This window comes from Cynoglossus semilaevis, chromosome 1, assembly GCF_000523025.1.
Source record: "Cynoglossus semilaevis isolate Cse_v1.0 chromosome 1, Cse_v1.0, whole genome shotgun sequence".
NCBI lineage: Eukaryota > Metazoa > Chordata > Actinopteri > Pleuronectiformes > Cynoglossidae > Cynoglossus > Cynoglossus semilaevis.
The window spans coordinates 23,568,331-23,590,243 of record NC_024307.1 but is presented as its reverse complement, the minus strand read 5'-3'; the positions used below and the strand labels follow the sequence as shown (position 1 = coordinate 23,590,243).

Genomic DNA, 21,913 nt, shown 5'->3' with positions numbered 1-21,913 from the left:
CGCCGCCCCGCTGCTGCTGCTGCTGCCGCTGCCCCTGCTGCTGCTGCTGCTGCTGCTGCTCCACAGTCGTTCTTATCTGGGCAGTTCTTTATCTTACAGGACTTCATGGCAGCCCTGGCAGCAGATTAATTTCCGAGGGGCTCAGTGAACAGAGCTGACGTTTGTTTAAACATGTTGTCTTTGATAACGCAGCAGAAAGTTGTTGGTTTTTTCTCTTTCTTCTCTGTCTGATCATTTGTCAAACCTTCTGTAAACATCTCCTCCCGCCCTTCCTCCTCCGCCGGTCTTTCTCCCTACCCTGTCCCCACTCCTGGTCTGCACCAGTCCTGTCGTCATGTGGTTCACTCCTGGGCCAATCAGAGCTTTGGAGCTCACCTACACAACATGACGCTGTCCAATGGGAAGCTGCGAGTGCCTCAAGATGGGCGGTACTACCTGTACTCACAGGTGATCACCATGACGTTACACTGGTCACATGACCTCCCTAGACCTGACTGGACCACACCTGCGGAGACTAACCAGACTAGTACAGACCAGAACAGAACAGACCAAACTGAACCAGACCAGTCCGGACTGAATCCCTGTCCCATCTGTTCTTCCAGGTGTATTTCCGTTATCCGTCTCCAGCAGCCAATGATGGAGACCAGCGCAGCGTCAGCCACCAGCTGGTCCAGTGTGTCTACAAGAAAACCTCCTACCCCAGTCCAATCCAGGTACCTGATCTTCTGTGTCCTTCTGACTTTCCTCTGGTCCAGTTCCAGTTCTCATTTCCATGTTCTGCTCTGTCTCCTGCAGCTCCTGAAGGGAGTCGGAACCAAGTGCTGGTCTCCAGACGCTGAGTACGCGCTCCACTCCATCTACCAGGGAGGACTGTTCGAGCTCCGAGCTGGAGACGAGCTTTTCGTCTCCGTCTCTTCTCCGACCATGGTCAACTCTGACGACTCCTCCAGCTACTTTGGTGCTTTTCGTCTGGACCTTTGAGGAAGAGAGACAGAACCTCGAACATCAGAATGGATCAAAAGAAGAACTTGGAGGCCTGGAGGAGGAGCCTGTGGAACGTCTGAGCGGCTGGACGAAGTTTGGGACATGGACCTGGATGGGCTTTTTTTTTTTCTGAAGGACCGAGGGATTAACGTGAGTTGCTCGTGTCAGAGCAACAAGAACTTCATCTGTCCTCCTCGGATCCACAGATCCAGGTCAGGATGAACAGAACAAGTGCAATGCTGGGAACGTTCCTGAGGATCAGGATTGGATTTGTATTTTTTTTTACAACCACTCGTGGACCAACCTATGGTTTCTTTGTGCTCGTGATGAGAAACAAACTCTAAACCAAATGATCTCGATGTTTCTCGCTTCTTACGTTTTTTGTTTTTTTTTGTTTGTTTGTTTTGCTTTTGGACCCTTGGATTTGAATCCTAGACAGAAGAATGTAAAGACGGATTTAAAAAGTGAATCCTCGGCATCAAAGATGCGAGGATCCTCAGACTGTGGGACGGAACCACAGCAAACGTGAACTGTTTTTACATTAGGACTAAAAACCACTGCAGACACACACTAGAACCGTTCCTGCACCAGAACAGTGCTGGAACCGATTCTGCACCTGAATATCACTCCGTCTCCTTGTCTGTGCTTGTTGTGTTCCTTCATGTCTTCTCTGCAGGAATGTCGTCCTGTCTATCCACTCTCTGTCTTCGTCTCTGGTTTTTCTGGTTCTACCTGTGAAACTTCATTCTAACTTAAACACGAACACGACCGCGGAGGAACCTGCTAACGCTAACACACACACTCAAAGTGCACGCTCACAGTCACACACTCAGGTGTTCAAATAGTTTTATTGCAGTCTGTGATCTGGATTTAATTTATACTACATCACGGCTACAGACACAGTTAGCTTGGCTTAGCTTAGCATGCTGTCCAGGAAATGAGTCTGTGAAGCAAAGAGTCAAAGATTTAGACTAAAGTTTTTTTGGCATCTATTTCTTATTTTGACGTTGCAATGCTAAGCTAAGTGATGCTAACTGTGGAGCACTCTTAAGACGATCTGAGGGCACGTGCTGTGAGCGTCGAACAAAAACACGAGAGACTTAGCCCAAAGATTTGGACAAATTTGTGTTTATCTGCAGACAGAAATCCTCAGCTAATGCAAACACAGAGGATGTATTCAACTGGTCCGTACACACACACACACACACACACACTCAGGTGTTAGCCCTGCAGACTCATCCATCAGCCACTGTCATGTCCTATATAAACACAATAATAAACCTGTGTCAGAGCTGTGTGTGTGTGTGTTCAAATACACACCTTTCCTGATAAGTCTCCGTTCACGTAACCACGGTAGGAAAACCAGGTCAAACGCAGACACACACTTTTCTGTTGTTCTCCCTGTGGTGCAGTGATTAAAGGGTTAATTGAAGTTTCTGTGATGAACTGAAACCTTAGCGACAAAACCAACAGTTGAATTCCAGCTGCGACCTGTTCCTGTGTTAATCTCACCGTTGGACTGAGGTGGGTCTGAGGTCACTGTTGATTTTCTATTAGCGCTTCATATAAAAAATTTTAAAAAAATCCTGGATTGACCCTTTAACCGCCTTTTTATAGTAACTGAGCCTTTTGTTCTTCACCGTTTTACTGCTTATTTGGAAACGTTGTTAAAACACTACGTTTGTTTTCATGGTCTCAGAGAAAATTGAAGGAGAATTTCATTTTTCACTTGTTTGCTGTTTTAGCTGCTTTAAACACACACACACGCACACATGCACACACACACACACACACACACACGTGACATTCCAGGCTCTGTGTGAACCTTCAGAGCAGAACTTCAGCTCAACCTGTGCAGATTTTCTTCATTTAACATCAGTCATTTGACACATTTTGTTGTTTGTTTTTTGCTCTGAAACCAAAGAAAACTGTTCTGTAGAAGCAGCCACACACACACACACACACACTCTCTCTCTCTTGTGGCTGTGAACATGCAGAGAAAATAAAGGTATCAAACGTTTCTGTTTGTTTGTAAGAACTGTGTTGATTCTGATCCAGTCGTGGAACTGAACGGCGACGAAAAAAGAAAATTGTGATTATGAATAAAAAATGAAAACCAAGGAATATAATAATAAATAATTTGATATTCAGTAAGTTTTAATGGAACAAAATAGTCTATAAAAGACATCCCAATTAACAGATACATTTACAGAAAATTAATTTGAGGAATAAAGAATAAAAAATGTTCATCGAACCGTCCTAAATTTTAATTTGTCATAAATTATATATTTTTCAAAAACTGCAGTAAGTCATAGAAATACATACTGTATATTAATGTATTAATATATAAAGAAAACGTTTGATTTACTTGATCATGTTGTTCTCTCTCTCTCTCTCACACACACACACACACTCACACACAAACAGCCTATATCCATCATCAGTCTGTCACACACTTCCTTACATTTACAACAGCGCTCCTGGATTATTACCCAGCATTCCCTGATTTCCTCAGAGCCGGTCAGGAAATGAGTTTTAGAAAACCTCACTGTGCACACACACACACACGTGCACACACACACACGTGCACACACACACACACGTGCACACCGTTACACAGGAAAAAAAGGCCAACACTTCCTGCAGAGACAGAGTGGGGCCACACACACACACACACACACACACACCTAGGTGTCTAAACAATGAGTTTCCAATTGAGTGTAGCTGGGAATGGGTTGAGTCCAGGGTGGGACAGGGCGTGGGTCCAGGGTCCAGGGTCCAGGGTCCAGGCTTACACTGAAACAATCATTAGATACAATCATCAGTTTTATAAGTTTAAAAACATTTTTTAAAGATGTTCCTGTTTCAACTTTCTCAACTGGAAAAAAAAAAGACTTCATTTGAGCCTTTGTGACATAGGTTCATTCCCCAGAAAAATAAACCCATTTGTTCGGTTCCCAGATAAAGTGAGTGACAACATTTCACTGGAACTTTCTGGAGTTTCAGCTTCAGTTTTACAGCAGTAGCAGAAACAGTTTGGATTAGAAAAACAAATAATCCTACAGTTTGTGTACGAAGAGGAAGTTGAAGAAAAACACCTCGCTACTGGATAACGTCCACCATTGTCCTCTGAAAGGTCAGAGTGAAGGTCAGACGAGAGGCGACGAAGGCCATAAAGAGGAGAGTGACATAAAGGTCAAAGAAAATGTATTTGGTCAAGTTCACAAAAAGACTGAGTAAAGCTGACCTTTAGAGGTCATTAAAGGTCAGCAGTCAGAGGTCAGCTCAGTGTAGCCAATAATACCAAAACGGAAGTATGAATAAAACATCTTTAAGAAGATTCAAACCTTCAACACCAAAATAATATCAACATTAAGATTTTTATATATAATGAATGTATATTTGAATGTGTATCTGGGTTTTAAATTAATTGGACTAATTAAATATAATTTTACATTCTAATTACATTTTTATTTGAATTAAATATGATTTTTGGACAACATTTTTATAAACTTTTTTTTACACTTTGTTGCTCCAGTGGCAGGACTCGCACCTGAAGGTTGTGGGTTTGATTTACAAACTAGTCCCCAAATCCCAGGGTGCAACAGGCCATGTGACCAATCACGATGTGGAGAACTACTGAGACCACCAATGATAGGGAGATCAATCAAATATGATTCTTCATTTTTATTCATTTAAAATCAAAGCTAAATAATTGTCCTCTGGATCTGACGGAATCGTCAACGTCCGATCGTTAACTTCCGATCTGTGTGAACAGACTGACGCGACGAGGCCTAGTTCAGATTGAACACACTCAGATTACAGACCGTTATTATAGGGAGTCTTTAACTCCCCCTTTTTTGACTGAAGACATCGCTGAGTTTGTCTGGTTGCCGTGGTGACAACAGTTCTGAGGTCACTGCTCCGAGGTCACTGACAGATTTTTTTTCACATGAGCAGAGAAACGAGGAGCAAAGCTGTGACTGTGGGAACCTTCACCTGAGGAGACGCCGAGGGGGCGGAGACTCTACACCGGCCAGAAGATTGAGTTTCTGCTGAAATTGCACACAAATACACACACGGACACACACAGGCTCACACTGAAATATTTGCCCCGAAGACAGTGGACGTGGACACGCATACACAGGCACACACACACTGAGTGAGCAGGATGTCAGAGCAGGTGTAGGATGACTCCTTCAATGGCTTCATTACCACATGGAAATGTTTTGGCTGCTGTGTAATGGGCTGCAGGACAAGAGGAGCTCTGGGAACAGGAGGAGACGGAGACAGAGGAGCAGAGAAGATCAGAGGGTCAGGTGTCCAAGACGGAGGTGGAAAAGGAGGACAAGAAGGTGTGGGAGGAGGTGAAGAAAACTCTCTGACAGACCAAAGTCAATGGAGAAAATCAGAGATTTTAGCTCACAGACCAAAGTCCATGGAGAAAATCAGTGATTTTAGCTCACAGACCAAAGTCCATGGAGAAAATCAGTGATTTTAGCTCACAGACCAAAGTCCACAGAGAAAATCAGTGATTTTAGCTCACAGACCAAAGTCCATAGAGAAAATCAGTGATTTTAGCTCACAGACCAAAGTCCATAGAGAAAATCAGTGATTTTAGCTCACAGACCAAAGTCCATAGAGAAAATCAGTGATTTTAGCTCACAGACCAAAGTCCATAGAGAAAATCAGTGATTTTAGCTCACAGACCAAAGTCCATAGAGAAAATCAGTGATTTTAGCTCACAGACCAAAGTCCATAGAGAAAATCAGTGATTTTAGCTCACAGACCAAAGTCCATAGAGAAAATCAGTGATTTTAGCTCACAGACCAAAGTCCATAGAGAAAATCAGTGATTTTAGCTCACAGACCAAAGTCCATAGAGAAAATCAGTGATTTTAGCTCACAGACCAAAGTCCATAGAGAAAATCAGTGATTTTAGCTCACAGACCAAAGTCCATAGAGAAAATCAGTGATTTTAGCTCACAGACCAAAGTCCATAGAGAAAATCAGTGATTTTAGCTCACAGACCAAAGTCCATAGAGAAAATCAGTGATTTTAGCTCACAGACCAAAGTCCATAGAGAAAATCAGTGATTTTAGCTCACAGACCAAAGTCCATAGAGAAAATCAGTGATTTTAGCTCACAGACCAAAGTCCATAGAGAAAATCAGTGATTTTAGCTCACAGACCAAAGTCCATAGAGAAAATCAGTGATTTTAGCTCACAGACCAAAGTCCATAGAGAAAATCAGTGATTTTAGCTCACAGACCAAAGTCCATAGAGAAAATCAGTGATTTTAGCTCACAGACCAAAGTCCATAGAGAAAATCAGTGATTTTAGCTCACAGACCAAAGTCCATAGAGAAAATCAGTGATTTTAGCTCACAGACCAAAGTCCATAGAGAAAATCAGTGATTTTAGCTCACAGACCAAAGTCCATAGAGAAAATCAGTGATTTTAGTTCAGACCAAAGTCCACAGAGAAAATCAGTGATTTTAGCTCACAGACCAAAGTCCATGGAGAAAATCAGTGATTTTAGCTCACAGACCAAAGTCCATGGAGAAAATCAGTGATTTTAGCTCACAGACCAAAGTCCATGGAGAAAATCAGTGATTTTAGCTCACAGACCAAAGTCCATGGAGAAAATCAGTGATTTTAGCTCACAGACCAAAATCAGTGATTTTAGCTCACAGACCAAAATCAGTGATTTTAGCTCACAGACCAAAATCAGTGATTTTAGCTCACAGACCAAAGTCAGTGATTTTAGCTCACAGGCCGAAGTCCACGGAGAAAATCAGTCAGATGACAAACACATTCTAATATCGCAGGTTTAATAAGGTGTCTTTAGTTACATTAAGTGTGAGAAGAAAACCTGACATGTATGTGTGTGTGTGTGTGTGTGTGTGAGGCTTGAGGCATGTCTGTAACTGGAGCTTCATGTGAAGTTTCAGCTACAGGAACTGAGCTCAGGAATAAACACTGAGTCATTACTGAAGAGTTACAATGCACTCAAATTCCCCCAACACACACACACACACAAACACACACACATAGATCACGTGATCTTGTGACTGTGACATATGTGAACATGTGAACATCCTCCAGAATGTGCAGGTACTGTCACTCAACATCATGTGCACATCAGAGCTGCCGATAAAAAAAAGAACTGTTTTACCAGGACCACATCTGTAAGGAGAGGGCGGGGCGGGTGAAGCTGGAACCTCTCTGCTCTGATGACGTCACACTGAACCACAGATGTGGGACCACTGTCAGAAGTGATGATGGTTCTGATAAATGAGGAAAGAATGGAGGGTAACATTGTTGGTGTTGAAAAAGGGTCAAAGTTCAGAGGTCATTCAAAGTCATCACAAAGGTAGCTTCAGGGTCAACTCTACTCTATGTTCACGTCCTGCAGTTTTATACGTGTTTAAACGTGTTCTATTTTTGTCTTCTTCCACAGGATGATTTTACGTTTGGAGGATAAATGTTAGAAAGTAGAAAGTTTTCATTTTCTGAAAAGAGCAAAGTGACGATGGAGAGGCTGAAGAAAAAGAGACAGACTCTGAGTTCAAAGTTTACATAATTTAGTGAAAAAGACAAACAAACATTATTATTATTATTATTTTTACATTTTCATATAAATTATTTTCAGCTGTGATGATTTTAACCTTTTGACAAACAAACAAAGAGAAGCACAGATTCCAGGACGGAAGATCCTCGGGCTCAGAGGGTCACACGGTGGAGTGTTTGAACATGTGTGTGTGTGTGTGTGTGTGTGTGTGAGATGAAGATCCATCTTCTCACACTGCTCTTCTCTTCAGCCTGGGGCTGAGAGGAGGAAGAAGAGTAGCAGTAGTAGTAGGCGGAGGAGGAGGAGGAGGAGCAGGAGCATCATCATCCATCAGCTCATGCTTCTGTGTCTGGACTCGCTGAGATGCTGCAGGGCAGACACTGACGTTCTCCAAAAGTTTTCCTAATCTCCTTTTGTGTGAAAGCAGGATTATCTTCAGCTCTTCCTCCTCCGGTACCTCCTGTGAGGAGAGGATTCTCAGGGAGTGTTCATGCAGAAGATGAGGACAATCCGTATTCCACAGACGTTCCTCCTGAAGAAACCTTCTCCATCAGAAGGTCTCAGTTTTTTTCACATTTTGTTGAACAAATAAAGAAAAAAAAAAAAAACTTCATTTCTGTTTGTGCAAAAAGCTGCTGATTTCATTTGGCTTCTTTCTCTGTCGGTTTGACATGAGGAGATGAAGGTGTGTTTGGTCACAGGTGGGTTCTCATCCTTTGCTCCACAGGAGCAGACGAACAGGACCAAGGGCCAGCAGGAGGTTCTCCCAGGTTCTCCAGGAACCCAGGTCTCTATGGGGGGAACTGTGGGGAGGGTCCCAACAGGAAGGGGCAGAAGATGAGAAGTAGCGATAGACCAGGAGGTTCCTGGAGAGTTTTCTTTCTTGAATCAGATCAGGTCCAGACCTGAACACGATCAGGAACAGATCTGACCCAACAAAGACCTGATCTCCAAAGGAGGCGCTATGGAGGAGCTACATTAGAAGAAGGAGAAAAGATCGAGCTGATGAAGATCAGTTGAAGAGGATGGAGTCTGGGTCTCTGTTGGAGATCTGGGCCATGTGTTTGAGAATGTCCTTCTTGGTGATGATGCCTAGAAGCCTCCTTCATAACACAAAACAGAAAAGCAAAAAAAGAGGAGATGATGTCATCACTCACAGAACGACCCAGAGCTCAGTTCAACTGGTTCCAACACAGGCCACAGTTCACTTCTTCATCACTTCATCACTTTTTTATTATTCCAAAAACTAAAGTCTGTTTGTGTGAAGATGAAATGAGAAGAAACAAATGTGAACCTTGTGATGGACCTGCCAAAACTTCACTACATTCCTCCTCCTGCTCCTCTTTTCCATCTCCACTTTCTGATTTTCTTCAATGACTAAAAACCTTCAAAGTTTAACAGGGAGAAGATGAAGCTGTGACTCCCATATCTGGTCTTCTAAACAGTAACCCTCCTTCTCTACTCCTCCTCACGTCATCCCTCACTTCACCCTTCCTCATCCTCTCCACCAGAGTAAAAACCTGAGCATCCTCCTTCTCCACCTTCACACTGACACCTGCAGCTCTCTCCTTCACCTCCATTATCTGGATCTCCTACATCATCTCCACCTCTTTGATTAGTTTTATTTTCCAACAGATTCACGTGTTTATAGGTGTTTTTTTTTTATTTAAGTCATGTTTAGTTTGTGTCTCAGTCTGTGTGTGTGTGTGTGTGTGTGTTCTGACACGTTGTGTGTGACCAGACACTGTCTCAGTCCCAGTTTCCTGAAGATGTCCACAGTGATGTCCATAGCTGTGTGGTCAGTGACAGTGAAGGGACTCAGGTCCACGATTCCTCTCAGACGCAGAGGGGGCGGGGCTTCAGGAGGGAGGGGTGGAGTGTGTTCAGTAAAGACCACCTGAGATGCACTGACCACGCCCTCTTGACGCTTTCGAGCATTGTCTGAAAAATGATGGATACAAATTTTTTTTTAAACTTGCAGCATTGAAGGAGGAAAATGTGAGTGTGTTTTTGGATCAAGACTTGTCCTGACCAATGGAGATGAGCAGGTCTCTTCTGAGGACAAACCCTACAAGTCTCTGAGACTCCTGAGAGACCACCACTGGAAAACCACTGTAGTGAGTGCTCTCCACCAACGCCTGAGACACACACAAAAACACATTCACAATTTTAATATTCCATGTTTTCCAAAAGCGTGTCTTTGGAGGTTCAACATCTGCAGAACTTTGAATCATTTGAAGGAATGTACACGTTCGTGGCAGTAATCAGGTCAGATTCTACATGGGAGAACCTGATAAATAAGTCAGTGGGAAAACATTGTTACCAAAGGTTTAATTAATAAAGCTACATCTTCACAGTCTACTGGTGTGTATGTGGATTAGTGATTTCTTCATCGTTTCCTCACAGCTCTGTGTTCTGGTCGTATTTTCCTTCATACTTCAACCACTTCCTGCAGCATCCCTGCCGTTCCCTCCACCAGACTCTCTGACCACCAGGCTGATCAGCAGGATCCCAGCGTCTTCCTTTTCCTCATCATTTCTACAGTAGACTTTGTTTTTGTAGTATGTTAAACCTGCAGTCCTCCTGCTGTTCCCTCCTCTCTCCTACAGTCAGTGCGTCCTGTGGGTGCAGCTTCCTCCTCTTCCTCATCTCTGCCACGTTACTGTGGCCTGTTTTTACAGTGTGTTTGATCTACTTCCTGCTGTTACATCCTCTTCTCTGACCACTGTGAAAAGGAGACACTTCTTCGTCTCCACTATCATCTGACTGTGCCACTGCGCTACTCTACCTCTTTACAGTATTTACTGCTACTGAGTCTATGTCACGTTCCCTGTCCTTACCTCCACCTCTCCCACGTTCATACCGTCCTGAGTGAGCGTGGCCAAAGCTGGGTCAGCCCTCCTGGGCCTCATCACGTCCACAGCCAGGCTGCTTTGTTCAAACTCTTCCTTTGGCTCCAGGAACGGGTAACCATTCAGACGAATGTGAGCCTGCGGTGGAGAGTGGAGAGAGCATTGACACATGCACGTATACATGTATGTGTGTGTGTGTGTATATGTATGTTTGTGTATAAGTGTGTGCGTGTAAGTGTGTGAAAGTGAATGTGTATGTGTGGATATGGGTACATCATACACATGTGTTTGTGTATGTGTGCGTGTGTGTGTGTGTGTGCACAGACTGATGTTTGCAGCTGGACAGCAGCCAGTGGCCTGGAATTCTATGAATGCTTTTAGTGGCTGAGAGCCAGACACACATCAGTGCAGAGAGCAACAATGTCAGAGAGGAAGAGGAAGAAGAAGAATCTCTTCATCTTCACCATCCTCGTCATTATCATCCTCATTAGACCATCCTCATCCTCATCATCATCAGCTCCCCCCACCTCTCCACCTTTTTCCTCACCTCATAGATTCCTTCTCTTCCAAAAGCGTCAGCCACCCACTTGCTGGTCATGGTAGCAGCCATGAGAGGAACGATGTACTCCAGACCTCCAGTCAGTTCAAACATGATGACCACCAGAGACACAGTCATACGAGTCACACCCCCTGAGAGCAGCACAGGGACAAAATAAACTGGTGAAGTCAAACTGATCACACAGAGATTCAAGGACAACACTTTTAGTCAGACTTCAAGTTAAAAGGACAGAAAATATTCGACTGGAGTGTGTGAAGACAGACAAACACAGGCAGTCGTACAGACAGTCGAACAGGACAGACAGGACAGATTACTAAATTGAACTCATGATCTCCTCTCAGTTCATCAGGTTTATGTGGGATTAAAAGTCAGGATTTCATCTCAAACATTAAGAGGAAACAAACACACATGGTTCCCTCACCTAGACAGGCTGCGGCTCCAACCATGGCATAAAGTCCTGGGGTGATGCAGTCGGCTCCTTGAGAACACCAGCCTTTGAAGATCAGCGAATCATGGTTGTAGTAGGCCAGCTGCTCCATGGCCACGCCCAGCAGTCGCCCAGCGATGGCTCCGATCGCCATGCTGGGGATGAAGAGTCCAGACGGGACCTGAGGAAGAGCAGAGGAACCAAACACACTGGTCACTCTGATCAGACACAACAACAGTGTGTGTGTGTGTGTGTGTGTGTGTGTGTGTGAAGCTAAGCGAACCTTCATGCCAAAGGTGATGACGGTGATCATCATCTTGAAGAGCAGAGCCAGAGCTAACTGCCACAGGGCAGTGTACAGAGCTTCACCTGCTGGACGGTCTCCCAGAGTGTTTCCTACACCAGTGTCTGAGATGTTGGGGAGCTGCAAGTCACACAGAGAGACAGAGTCAGAGACAGAGACAGAGACAGAGACAGCGACAGAGACAGAGTCAGAGACAGAGACAGAGGCAGAGACAGAGTCAGAGACAGAGACAGAGACAGCGACAGAGACAGAGTCAGAGACAGAGTCCGAGACAGAGTCAGAGTCAGAGACAGAGTCAGAGTCAGAGTCAGAGTCAGAGTCAGAGACAGAGTCAGAGACAGAGAGAGTGTGGACAGAGCAGCCAGGAAGAAAACAGTGTCTAAATCGAAAGTTAGACAAGAACACAGACTTGCCAAGTTAAAAGTTAACCATAAACAGCCCTAAGAATGCTAACAGTGTTGTTGTTATGGCATCAGCTAAAATGAGCGCAAGCTAATTCTGAAGTTCTAAAATCGTTTGCAGCAATTTGCCTTTGTATTTTTCTAAACTCTGGCTGCACCTCAAAGATATTTACTTAGTTTCTACAGCTGCTAATGTTTGACTCAAGTGTTTAAAAAAAGCTTTACTCTGAGCACTGGAATAATAAGATAAGGTGTGTGTGTGTGTGTGGATAAGAGGGCAGAGTGTAAAACACTGGGTCCATTCATGAACCCTCAGCACCTTCAGACCCACTGACACAGCCCATAAACACTAAATATCTAATCTCTGTAACAGGATTAGCGGTGACACGGTGGAGCAGCGTACCTGTTTGTAGCCACACAGTTGAGAAGAGTCCAAAAGTGTGCAGTCGTTGAAGAGCTCAGAGATGAGCTCAGATCCACTCATCCTGGTGTAACTGTTGGGGAAGGCCAACAGGGCGGTGAGCCCCGTCACCAACACCACCTCCACCACGGAGTAATGACCTAGACGGGTTGTTTTACCTGCAGCACACACAGCCAGGGTCAGACGCCTCAGGCCAGAGACCAGAGGGTCAGAGAGAAGAACAAATAACAATAAAAACTCACGTATCCTGCACCAGGCGATGTTAGCCCTAATGAACAGCGCCCCCCACAGGCCTCCGAAGATCCCCAACAGAATAAAGGGGGCCAGTTCCACCAGGTGCCATGGAGCATGGAACTCGACGTAGAAGAGTACCAGGCGACTGTTCCCAAAGGGGTTGATGGAGCGAAGAGTGAAGGCAGCGACCAGGGCAGCAAAGAAGGAACGCCATAACGTCTTTAAAGGGAAATAGTAGCTGACCTTAGAGCAGAAGAAGGGTGGAAAAAGAGAGGGGGGCAATAGAAGAGAGAAGAAAAGAGGAGAGAAGAACACAAGAAAAAAAGATGACAAAGACCAGAGGAACACAAATCAAATTAAAATCAGTTGTTCTTCTGCTGCTGCAGCTGACGATGATGATGATGATGATGGTGTCCTCTGACCCTGGTCTGAGGTCTGAGTAAACTCACCTCCTCCAGACTGAAGAGAACTCCTCCTATAGGTGCACCAAAAGCCACAGACACTCCAACAGCTGCTGCTGCTGACAACACCTACACCACAACCACAACCACAACCACAACAACAACGTTTTCATTATCACAGCCATCTCCATCACCAGACCATCATCAGAAGACACTAATCCACCTCTCGTCTCTTGGCCTCATTCTTTCTGTACTTGGTGAAGAGGTGACACAGGATGTTGGCGCAGCAGCAGGCGACGTGCACTAGAGGGCCCTCTTTCCCCAGGCTGAGGCCCGAGGACACGGCCAAGACCAGGGTGATGGTCTTGGTGATGAGGGTCCACTTCCCCAGGTAGCCTCTGATGATAAAGCCACTCAGGATGGTTTTGATCTGAATCAGACAAAGTCAGAGAGGATGTGATCAGGACCAGGACCAGTGTAAACACTGAGGGGTTCATCTGAGAGCAGTCTCTGTGGTCTGTAGTGTTCTGTTCCATAAGCTGGTCACCTACATTTTCATTTGTTTAAGGTTCAACATGTCCTCAAGCTGCTGTTTGACTCACACTGAGGTTTTTACCTGCTCCGTGCCTTAAAGTTCAACTAAAACCAGCCCAGGGATAAACTGTAGCAGTTGTGAAGTGTGCGGTGGCTGTGGGCGGAGTCTGACCTCAGGTATTCCTGAGCCACATGCGTATGGAGCAAAGGCTCGGACCAGAGTCACAGCCAGGAAGGAGAAGAGCAGAGCCCACAGGATGTACATCAGGTAGTTCAAGCTGTAGGCTAACGCCCCCTGCAGGACACACACAGAATTAAGTTAGTGACACACAAACCTTAACAAAGTCATATATAAAGATATAGATGTAGTTAGAATAAGACAAAGAAAAAGAAAGATATTACCAACAATAAATGAAATATAAATAAATGAATCATTAAATTATTAAGTGTCATTATTTATAAATGTGTTATTCATTAATTAAAATACTGATTTTACATTTCATGGTTGGCTGTGTTGCAGTGCCAACTCCCCCATCAAAGTCTGTAAGGGGGGCAAATGCCAATCTAGTCCAATCCATTGGTCAGATGTAGCCTATAGAGAGACGATAGAGGAAGAGAGTGGGAGAATGTTTGGAGTGTCAGAGAGGACCATTAGGACCCCATCAACACTCTCTCTCTCCCCCTTTCTCTCTCTTTCTAACAAACGTAAACAAAGTCTCCAGACAGTGAAATGAGGATATGTGTTCTCTGTTCTAGAGGCAGTGGTGGCTTAGTGGTTCAGGAAGTGGTCCTGGTTCTAGTCCACCAGCTGCCCAGTTCCCACTGAGGTGCTCTGTCATGGCTCCGTCTCCACTCACTGCTCCCTGGTTCTTAAAGCTGCCAGTGTTCACTTTGGTGATGGGTTAAAAACAGAGGTCACATTTGGTTGTGTGCAGTGGTGAGCTGTGTCACAGTGACAAGGAGTTCACTTCCATTCACTTTCACCTCTAATTTAAACCTCTAAGTAAAATTTCAAGTTTGAGTTTCCGTCACCGTTGATGTTCCAGAGAAGAGCTCGGCCCAGCTCTGCCACTGAGGACAGCGGTCTCTCTCCTGGAAGGTGGGCTCGCTGGATGTCCAGCAGCAGTGTTCGTGGTTGAACCAGAAGCCGTTCAGACACACACCCTCCTTCATGTCCGTCAGCCAGTGGGCAGCGATGTCAATGCCTCCGGCCAGAGCACCTGGATGTTTATAACTAATTTAGTTTTTAGAGACTACAACTGCCTTCATTACCTTATTATTATAATGTTATTGTAATGAACAGTGTGGAGTTTACCTGCCATCAGTCCCACCAGCAGCATCAGTAACCATCCAGAAAAGGCATCACTGATTCTGAGCAGCAGAGCCACCGTCGACTCTCGACTCTTATGAGTGATCTGTAACAGGAATCACCAACGACCAATAATCATTACGCAGCAGAATCAGCAGGAGTAGAAGCTGTGACAAGAGGAACAACAGCTCCACACACACACATACACACACATACCTCTCTGTGTCTGTCCCGGTCTTTGCTCTTCTCTCTGACCCAGTCGATGGTGTTAAAGTCCTCGTAGGTTCCGACCCCAGGCAGTGGGTCGTCCAGTGGATCCACCATTTGACTGGGTCCATGACCGTTCATACTCACTCTTCTGCTGCTGAATTCATCAAAGTCACCTGACAACAAGAGACAAAATAAGTGAAAAAAGGCTCAACACTGATCAGTGAAGAAGGTCATACTACGGTTAGTGCTCTGGTCCTACAGTAAGGAAGTCACTGGTTTGAGCCCCTACTCTAATTGCTGGTCTAGTCTCCTCCCAAATATTGGTGATTATGGTAAATTGTTCACCTCCTCCCTCCCTTCTTAGTGATCAGTGACCTGACCAGACAAACTGGTTCATACATGTTATGACTGAAGATCATCTCTGTAGTTAAAGTCACAGTTTAGGTAAACTCTAATGTCTTTTTCAAAATGATATCAATTAAGGTCTATAGTACCAGCAGCAGAAACAAAATATTAAAATAAATCAACAGGATGAGGTGAAACAGTCTGTGAAAGTCACTTCTGATGTTATAACGATTTCCAACAGTTTTCATGACTGTAGTGCTTACAGTAAATAAATACATGTATTTATTTACTGTAAGCACTGCAGACATGGGCACACACACAAGTGTGTGTTTGCCATTAGTTTGACTTTGATCACACAAAATCACATGACTCTTTACTGGACGGACGGTAAAAGGTATTCAATGATTAGACAACACCACAAGGCATCAGCAGAAACTCTCTCTCTCTCTCTCTCACACACACACACACACACACACACACACAGAGCGTAAAAACACAACCATAACCAACAGCTTGTCTCCTCACCACCCTCCACCAGTTCTTCCTCGTCCAGCTCACGACTCCAACATTCCCACATCATCCTCCTAACATTCTCAAACATAAACTGGGAATCTCTTCCCTCCTCTTATCTGCTTCAGGAAACACATTCAACTGACTCCGCCCACTCTATCATCGATCAGATGAGCTGCACTTCGATTGGCTGAGATGCTAGTAAACTGAGCTGATTCACTTGATGTCAGAATGAAGTCACAGGCCTAAAGGTGAGTGACCTTTGGCCAGAGCCAGACTGAGATTGAACAGAAGTTTCTCTTTAAGTTCATTGAATAACAAAAATTAATTCTTTATTTTTCTTTCAGTTAAAATACATTTTAAGATAACTCTTCATTTGAGCCTTGGTTAAACAACACAGTTTTTGCATCATGTGACTTCACCTATACAGCACAAGGTATTCTGAAAAACTTGTTATTGTTGTTTGAAATATTCCTCAGCCCAGACTTATTTCCAAAAAGAAAACAGTCTGACACATCCATCCAAGATAAATCAAGCGCAACTGGACTGGTTTAGTTTTCTAGAAGATGATTCACCTCTCATCCAAGAGGCTTCCTCATTTCTGAAACTTCCTAACTCCAACTGCTGTTGTCACCGTTGTGTCTTTTTATTTCTCTCCATGTTTGATTTTTCTAAAAACATCAGCGTAGACATCAGACATCAACTGAAGAAAACAGCTGCCATGTATTCACATTCTGCTGTTTTGATATGGACATGAGTGATGACATCACCAAAAACAGAGAGGTCACAGGTCACAGGGGCGGTGACGTCACGCAACCAAACCACTGCACAAACAGTTGATACTGCAGCTGACTTTTAAACACAACTTTAAACTTTTGTACAGGCGTGATGTCACAAGAGAAAATGTGAAATTCCAGTCTAAGCAGATTTAAAGTCTGACACAGAGGAGAGACTCATTAAATGTACCATGTTAGCTCAATAGAGCATGGGACCATGTGACAGTAACACAGTATGAACAGCTACACGTTGTCCAATACCTAATACCTAGTCCTCCATTCATTCATTCTCTGATCAACCACAGAGACCTGTGTGTGTTTGTCATACCGCATGACTGCAGCCAATGACAAAAGATGTAGAAACCACAATGACTGTGTTCTTTCAGAAGTGAAACTCAGAGGTTTCAACACTCACTGAGGCTGTTTCTTCATCAGGTCATTACATAATGAATACATAACAGGGACACTTCCTCTATGCCAACTCTTAACTAGTAATGTTAACAACATTAATCTAAGACAATCTGGTGTTGGCCACTACTCTGTCAATCACTCATCAGCACACAGTGACCTGAGGTCAGTGGTTGTTGGATACAAAACCACATACCTGAGCAGAGAGGAGGAACATCATCAGAGGAGGAGAAGTCCAGCGTGGCCCCCGCAATGTCAACCATCTCATCATCATCTTCATCATTTGAATGAAGGCCGTCAAAGCTGTTGCTGAGGTATCCTGAGGTTTCCATGTCCTCAGGTGATTAAAACTGGTTGATCTGCTGTTTGATCTGTAAAGATGACAAATGTTTTTTTAAAGTTCCACACCATCATAAAACATGCTCAGATATCACCATGTGATTTTTTTTTTGTTTGGGGGGGGGGGGGGTGTCAACATCTCTGTAGAACACATACACACTTCTGATGTGGTCTGAGGAAACCACATCTCCATCTTCAGTCTGTGTCCTCTCAGACCTAAGTCTGGTTTGGGAGAAGTCTCTGGAGCAGACATGGACTTTAGCTTAATCTGAACATCAGTCTGAGAACTCTGGTCTTTGTTCATACCACAGGTGCAGACTGGACCAGGTTCTTCCCTGGTGTCTCTGCAAGTTTCTCAGACTCTTCAGACTTATGCATGTCCATGTGGACTGAACTAATAAACTTCTTTCTGCACATCTCAAAAACTGTTTTCATTCATCAAATATTATTTTTGATTATACAATACAATTAAGCTTGAGTTTAAATTTCGGTCTCTGCTGTTGTCGTGAAGCTACTATGTATTTTGTTTATATTTTCCATACAGTAAAGTTTAAGTCATCTGCTGTCATTAATCTGCAGCTAACAGGCTAACGCCAGGTAGTTGCTGAGCACTAAGGAGTGAGAAAACTTTATCTTTAACTAATCTCTGGCTTTCACGTGAACATGCGGAGTAGTTTTTAATGTTGACTCGTATAAAATAACATTAAACATACAATGCATTTACCAGTGAAGCAGTTAAACGACGATCATCAGCAGCGTCAGAGTCTTGTGACCGGATTATCGTCTTCAATAAACACTATCCGTAAACAGCACGGAGCAGGAAACACGGAAAAACTGCTGCGTCATAATATGAAGACCCATTAAAGGCCGCGTTATGTGTCAAGGACTTAAAAAGACGAGTCTAAAGTATCACGTGACGGAAGAAAAACTTCTTAAATGAGTGTAGGTGGACTCTGGACTATTGGTGCTTTGTCACGTCGCCTGTAAGCGTCATGCTAACGCCAAGTAGCCGGGCTGACTACTTCCGGTAAAGCAACGTAAAGAATATTCACCGCAAAACTTTTAGTCAACGTATTTACACAAAATACAACATTTTTAAAACAATAATTTTAATTAAATGTGTTCAAAGGAAAGTTTTATTTTGAACAGAGAATTAAATTCAACTTCCTGTTTAAGATCCCAGCGCTTTTCGATTTGTTAAGTAAATTTATATCAGTCAGTATATGTAAACTGTATCTTAAACTTTTTTTATTGTTTAATGTAAATTGTAAAAATAAAAATATCAAACCTTATATTATCTAAATAATAATCGCCAGAGCTTTGGTGACAAAGGACGCCCTCTTGTGTTGTACTTTGCGAATGACCAGAGGAAATTATGACGAATTTGACTTACTTATCTCCTCTTCCTTTGTCCCTTTCTCCCCATTTCTCTCCTTTTGTTCCCTTTACCCTGTATTTGTCTTCTCACCTTTAAAGGTTAAAGCAGGAGGATAGTAAAGTGAATTGTTTATTTAATTTACAAAAAAGAAAAAAAATTCTGTCAATGCTTTAAAAACTTAGGTGTTGTCCATAATAAACTGAAGTAACCAATGTCTTCAGAACTTCAAAAAGCCTCCTTGTTCATATGTCAGTTTAATATCTTAAATCACAACAGTAGATAAATTAATATCTTCAGCCTCAGTAAAATGTCAGTTTCAGGTGTAGGGCTTTAATCTCAGGAGATTTTAGCAGCAGTATCGCAAACATCAGAAGAAACACAATCAGCAGAAGAGGGGAAAAAATTACTGCTTCAGTTTCTTCTTCTTCTCTGATTCCAGTGATAACAGCTTTGGGAGATAATGTTTCTCTTTCTTGAGCTTCTGTAGTATTGAAGCAGAAAAAAACAAAGGTTTGAGTGTACAGTGTTTTGCTGATCCACAGTTTGAGTCTCTTGATGAAAACATGTTCATTTTCATGGTCAGAAATTGGTATTTCCCAAAATTTCAAAAGAAACAAGGACATTTTTAAGCATTTAAAGATTACGGCTTTTCACCAATGAAATAAAAATGCTGGATCATTTGAGACACAAAAATGAAGAAACATTTCTCAAGGATTTTTCTTCTTCTCCTTAAGTAAATAAACAGTAAAGACTTTATTTTTTTTTTACTTTTTCAAACAAAGTCATTCATAAAAATAAAGATAGGAAAATAGGAGCAGTTTTGTACAGAGAGTATAAACAGTATAAACAGACACAGCTGAAGTCTCAAACTCCACCTGGTGAAAGACGTTTGGACAGATCTCTCGCTCTCACACACTCTCAAACACTCACACACACAAACACACAAATAAAACTTCAAATGTAAAATGTCATCTTCATCCTTACAGGGAAAAAAAGCACCAAGCATATTCAGTCAGGTTCTCTTCAGACAGTGAATAAAAACAGTCGTGGTCAAGTCATCGATTCAGAGTCAAAAACTTCTTTGGCACAAACTCTCTTTTACTTTTGGAGAGTACATTTTTTACAGTACAATTGTGAAAACAAAGACAGTTAACTTCACATGTTTTCCTTCAGTCTAATTTTACTTGGAATAAAAAACTCATCAGTTCCACTGATGGGTCACATGAGTTCCCTCTTTCGGCCAAAATACAGCAATGAATTATGGGTCTTTAGTGATCCACAGGTGGTGGAGTCTCAGTCCTGGTTCCTGTCCTGATCCTAGTCCGAAGTCCTGATTCCAGTTTTTATCATTGTTCAGGTCCTGATCCCAGGTACAAACTACCACTCTTGGGGTCAGGGATGGTAGAGTCTCATTGGTTCTCATTCTTTGTGTTTGCTAAAGTATAGAGTGTTTTTTTTAGAAAATCTTCAGTACTGACCATACACCAGTGACATCCCCAGTCCTGACCCCAGTCCTAGTCCCAGACTCTCTCTCAGGGCCCTCAGTTGCTCCTCTCCCAGTCGGATCTTGTCGTCCAGCTGTCGTTGCTCCACCAGCAGAGCAGCCTTCATCTTTACAAAGTGGCTGCAAAACACAGATTATTTGGGATTCAGTTGAATTGTTATTCTGTTAAACAGAAGTAATAATCTGAGATTAGAGGAGAGACATACATATAATCCCGGTGCTGCTCTGGACTGAGACTCTGGGCCAGGACTCTGCTGACGGCCTGTTCTCTGCTGTCCACATGATCCTTCAGCTCCTGAGCCTCAGACAGTTGATGCATGAGCTGACGCTTCTTCTCCAGCAGGGAGAGCTGCCACACACACACACACACACACACACAGGAATTAACATTGCAATTTCGACTCAGGACATTTTCTCTCCGCCTTCCCCATGTCCTCACCCTGTGGTGCTCCTGCTCCTCCTGCTCCAAGCTCTCAAGGGCGGTGTCCACTCTCAGCAGTCGTCCAGATAGAGACAGCAGCAGACTCACCACTTTGTCCAGGTCTCCCATGAACATTCGGAACTTGTCCACCTCCTGAGGTCTGCACACAGACACCACCATTTGCTCCACCTGAGGAAATGAACACACAGAGATGGAAACAGAGACACACGGAGGTGGAGACAGACAGACATCAGATCTGATCTCAGTGATAACCCAGCATGAAGAAAGTTCTCCTGTGGGTCTAGATCCTGGTCCAGCAGCTGACCTGGTCTCCCAGCAGAGCGTTGGCTCTGATGTCCTCCTGAAGACCTCTCTGAGCTTCTCTCAGGACACCCAGCTTCTTCCTCAGACTCTCCATCAGCTGCTTCTGCACCACAGACACAGGGACAAGCATGTAGACCATGTGTCCAAAAGCATCCCTCAACATCTTCAGCCCTTATTTTTTTCTTCTTCTTTTACCTTGTAGTTCAGCTCATCATCGTTGTCCTCATTTTCTTGCCGGACTTCGTTCCTCTCCCTGTCCTCAGCGTAGTCCTTCAGCTGACTCAGCAGCTGGGCTTTAGCTGCTGACGTACTGTAGTAGGAGGAGCAGCTGGAACTCGCTCTGGACCGACTGAGGAGGACAAGGAGTTCAAACCATCAGACACCATGAAACATCTCTACGTCTCTGCTTTTTGCTGCTTCCACAGATGTGTTTTCTGTTCTATTTCCTGTTATCTCTTTGACCATGAAACATGAGACCATAATCAATCAATGACATCACTCTCCACCAATCATATTTCAGCTCTCCGGAGCTCTTCCCCCTTTGAATCGGTACCTTTCGAGACTGTCAGTGCTGTTGTCCATGGTCTGAACGGCTCCTCTCCACATCTCTGCTCCTGACTCTCCTTCACTGTTTTGGGAGAAGATCTGCTCTGAACTCTGCTGCTCTCTGCTGACCTCTTCAGTCTGCAGCTGCCCGTTCA

At 43.7% G+C, this 21,913-nt stretch overlaps 3 protein-coding genes across 11 annotated transcripts in view; 1 reads left to right on the top strand and 2 right to left on the bottom strand.

Annotated features, from left to right (window-relative positions):
- Positions 1-1,348, top strand: part of tnfsf10l (TNF superfamily member 10, like) — a 23,847-nt gene extending 22,499 nt beyond the window's left edge. Inside the window, exons 5-7 of the mRNA XM_017034916.2 lie at positions 283-447; positions 603-713; positions 796-1,348. Of these exons, the coding sequence (XP_016890405.1) occupies positions 283-447; positions 603-713; positions 796-981 (462 nt within the window). The 3' untranslated portion in view covers positions 982-1,348. The remainder of the gene's footprint in view (positions 1-282; positions 448-602; positions 714-795) is intronic.
- Positions 1,349-7,551: 6,203 nt separating this feature from the next.
- Positions 7,552-18,590, bottom strand: LOC103386292 (H(+)/Cl(-) exchange transporter 5). 3 transcript variants are annotated; one of them, XM_025062315.1, is made up of 17 exons: positions 18,299-18,590; positions 17,443-17,617; positions 15,214-15,380; positions 15,004-15,103; positions 14,721-14,908; positions 13,861-13,983; positions 13,378-13,584; positions 13,203-13,283; positions 12,762-12,996; positions 12,502-12,677; positions 11,677-11,817; positions 11,388-11,574; positions 10,955-11,097; positions 10,396-10,545; positions 9,588-9,693; positions 9,280-9,496; positions 7,552-8,658 (listed from the first exon to the last, which is right to left on the bottom strand). In XM_025062315.1, the coding sequence occupies exons 2-17, from the start codon at positions 17,576-17,578 to the stop codon at positions 8,568-8,570; spliced, it is 2,448 nt and encodes an 815-aa protein (XP_024918083.1). In that variant the 5' UTR covers positions 17,579-17,617; positions 18,299-18,590; the 3' UTR covers positions 7,552-8,567. The 3 variants fall into 3 exon arrangements, with proteins under 3 accessions (XP_024918083.1, XP_008318703.1, XP_024918085.1); XM_008320481.3 differs by having other exon boundaries at positions 18,310-18,590; XM_025062317.1 differs by lacking the exons at positions 17,443-17,617; positions 18,299-18,590 and adding an exon at positions 16,078-16,169.
- Positions 18,591-20,040: 1,450 nt separating this feature from the next.
- Positions 20,041-21,913, bottom strand: part of shroom4 (shroom family member 4) — a 24,340-nt gene continuing 22,467 nt past the window's right edge. For all 7 annotated transcript variants that reach the window (XM_025062285.1, XM_017034903.2, XM_017034900.2 and 4 more), the window contains 6 exons: positions 21,766-21,913; positions 21,408-21,561; positions 21,214-21,315; positions 20,907-21,077; positions 20,674-20,816; positions 20,041-20,587 (listed from right to left, as the gene is read on the bottom strand). In XM_025062285.1, coding sequence (XP_024918053.1) covers positions 20,431-20,587; positions 20,674-20,816; positions 20,907-21,077; positions 21,214-21,315; positions 21,408-21,561; positions 21,766-21,913 — 875 coding nt within the window. In that variant the 3' untranslated portion in view covers positions 20,041-20,430. The remainder of the gene's footprint in view (positions 20,588-20,673; positions 20,817-20,906; positions 21,078-21,213; positions 21,316-21,407; positions 21,562-21,765) is intronic.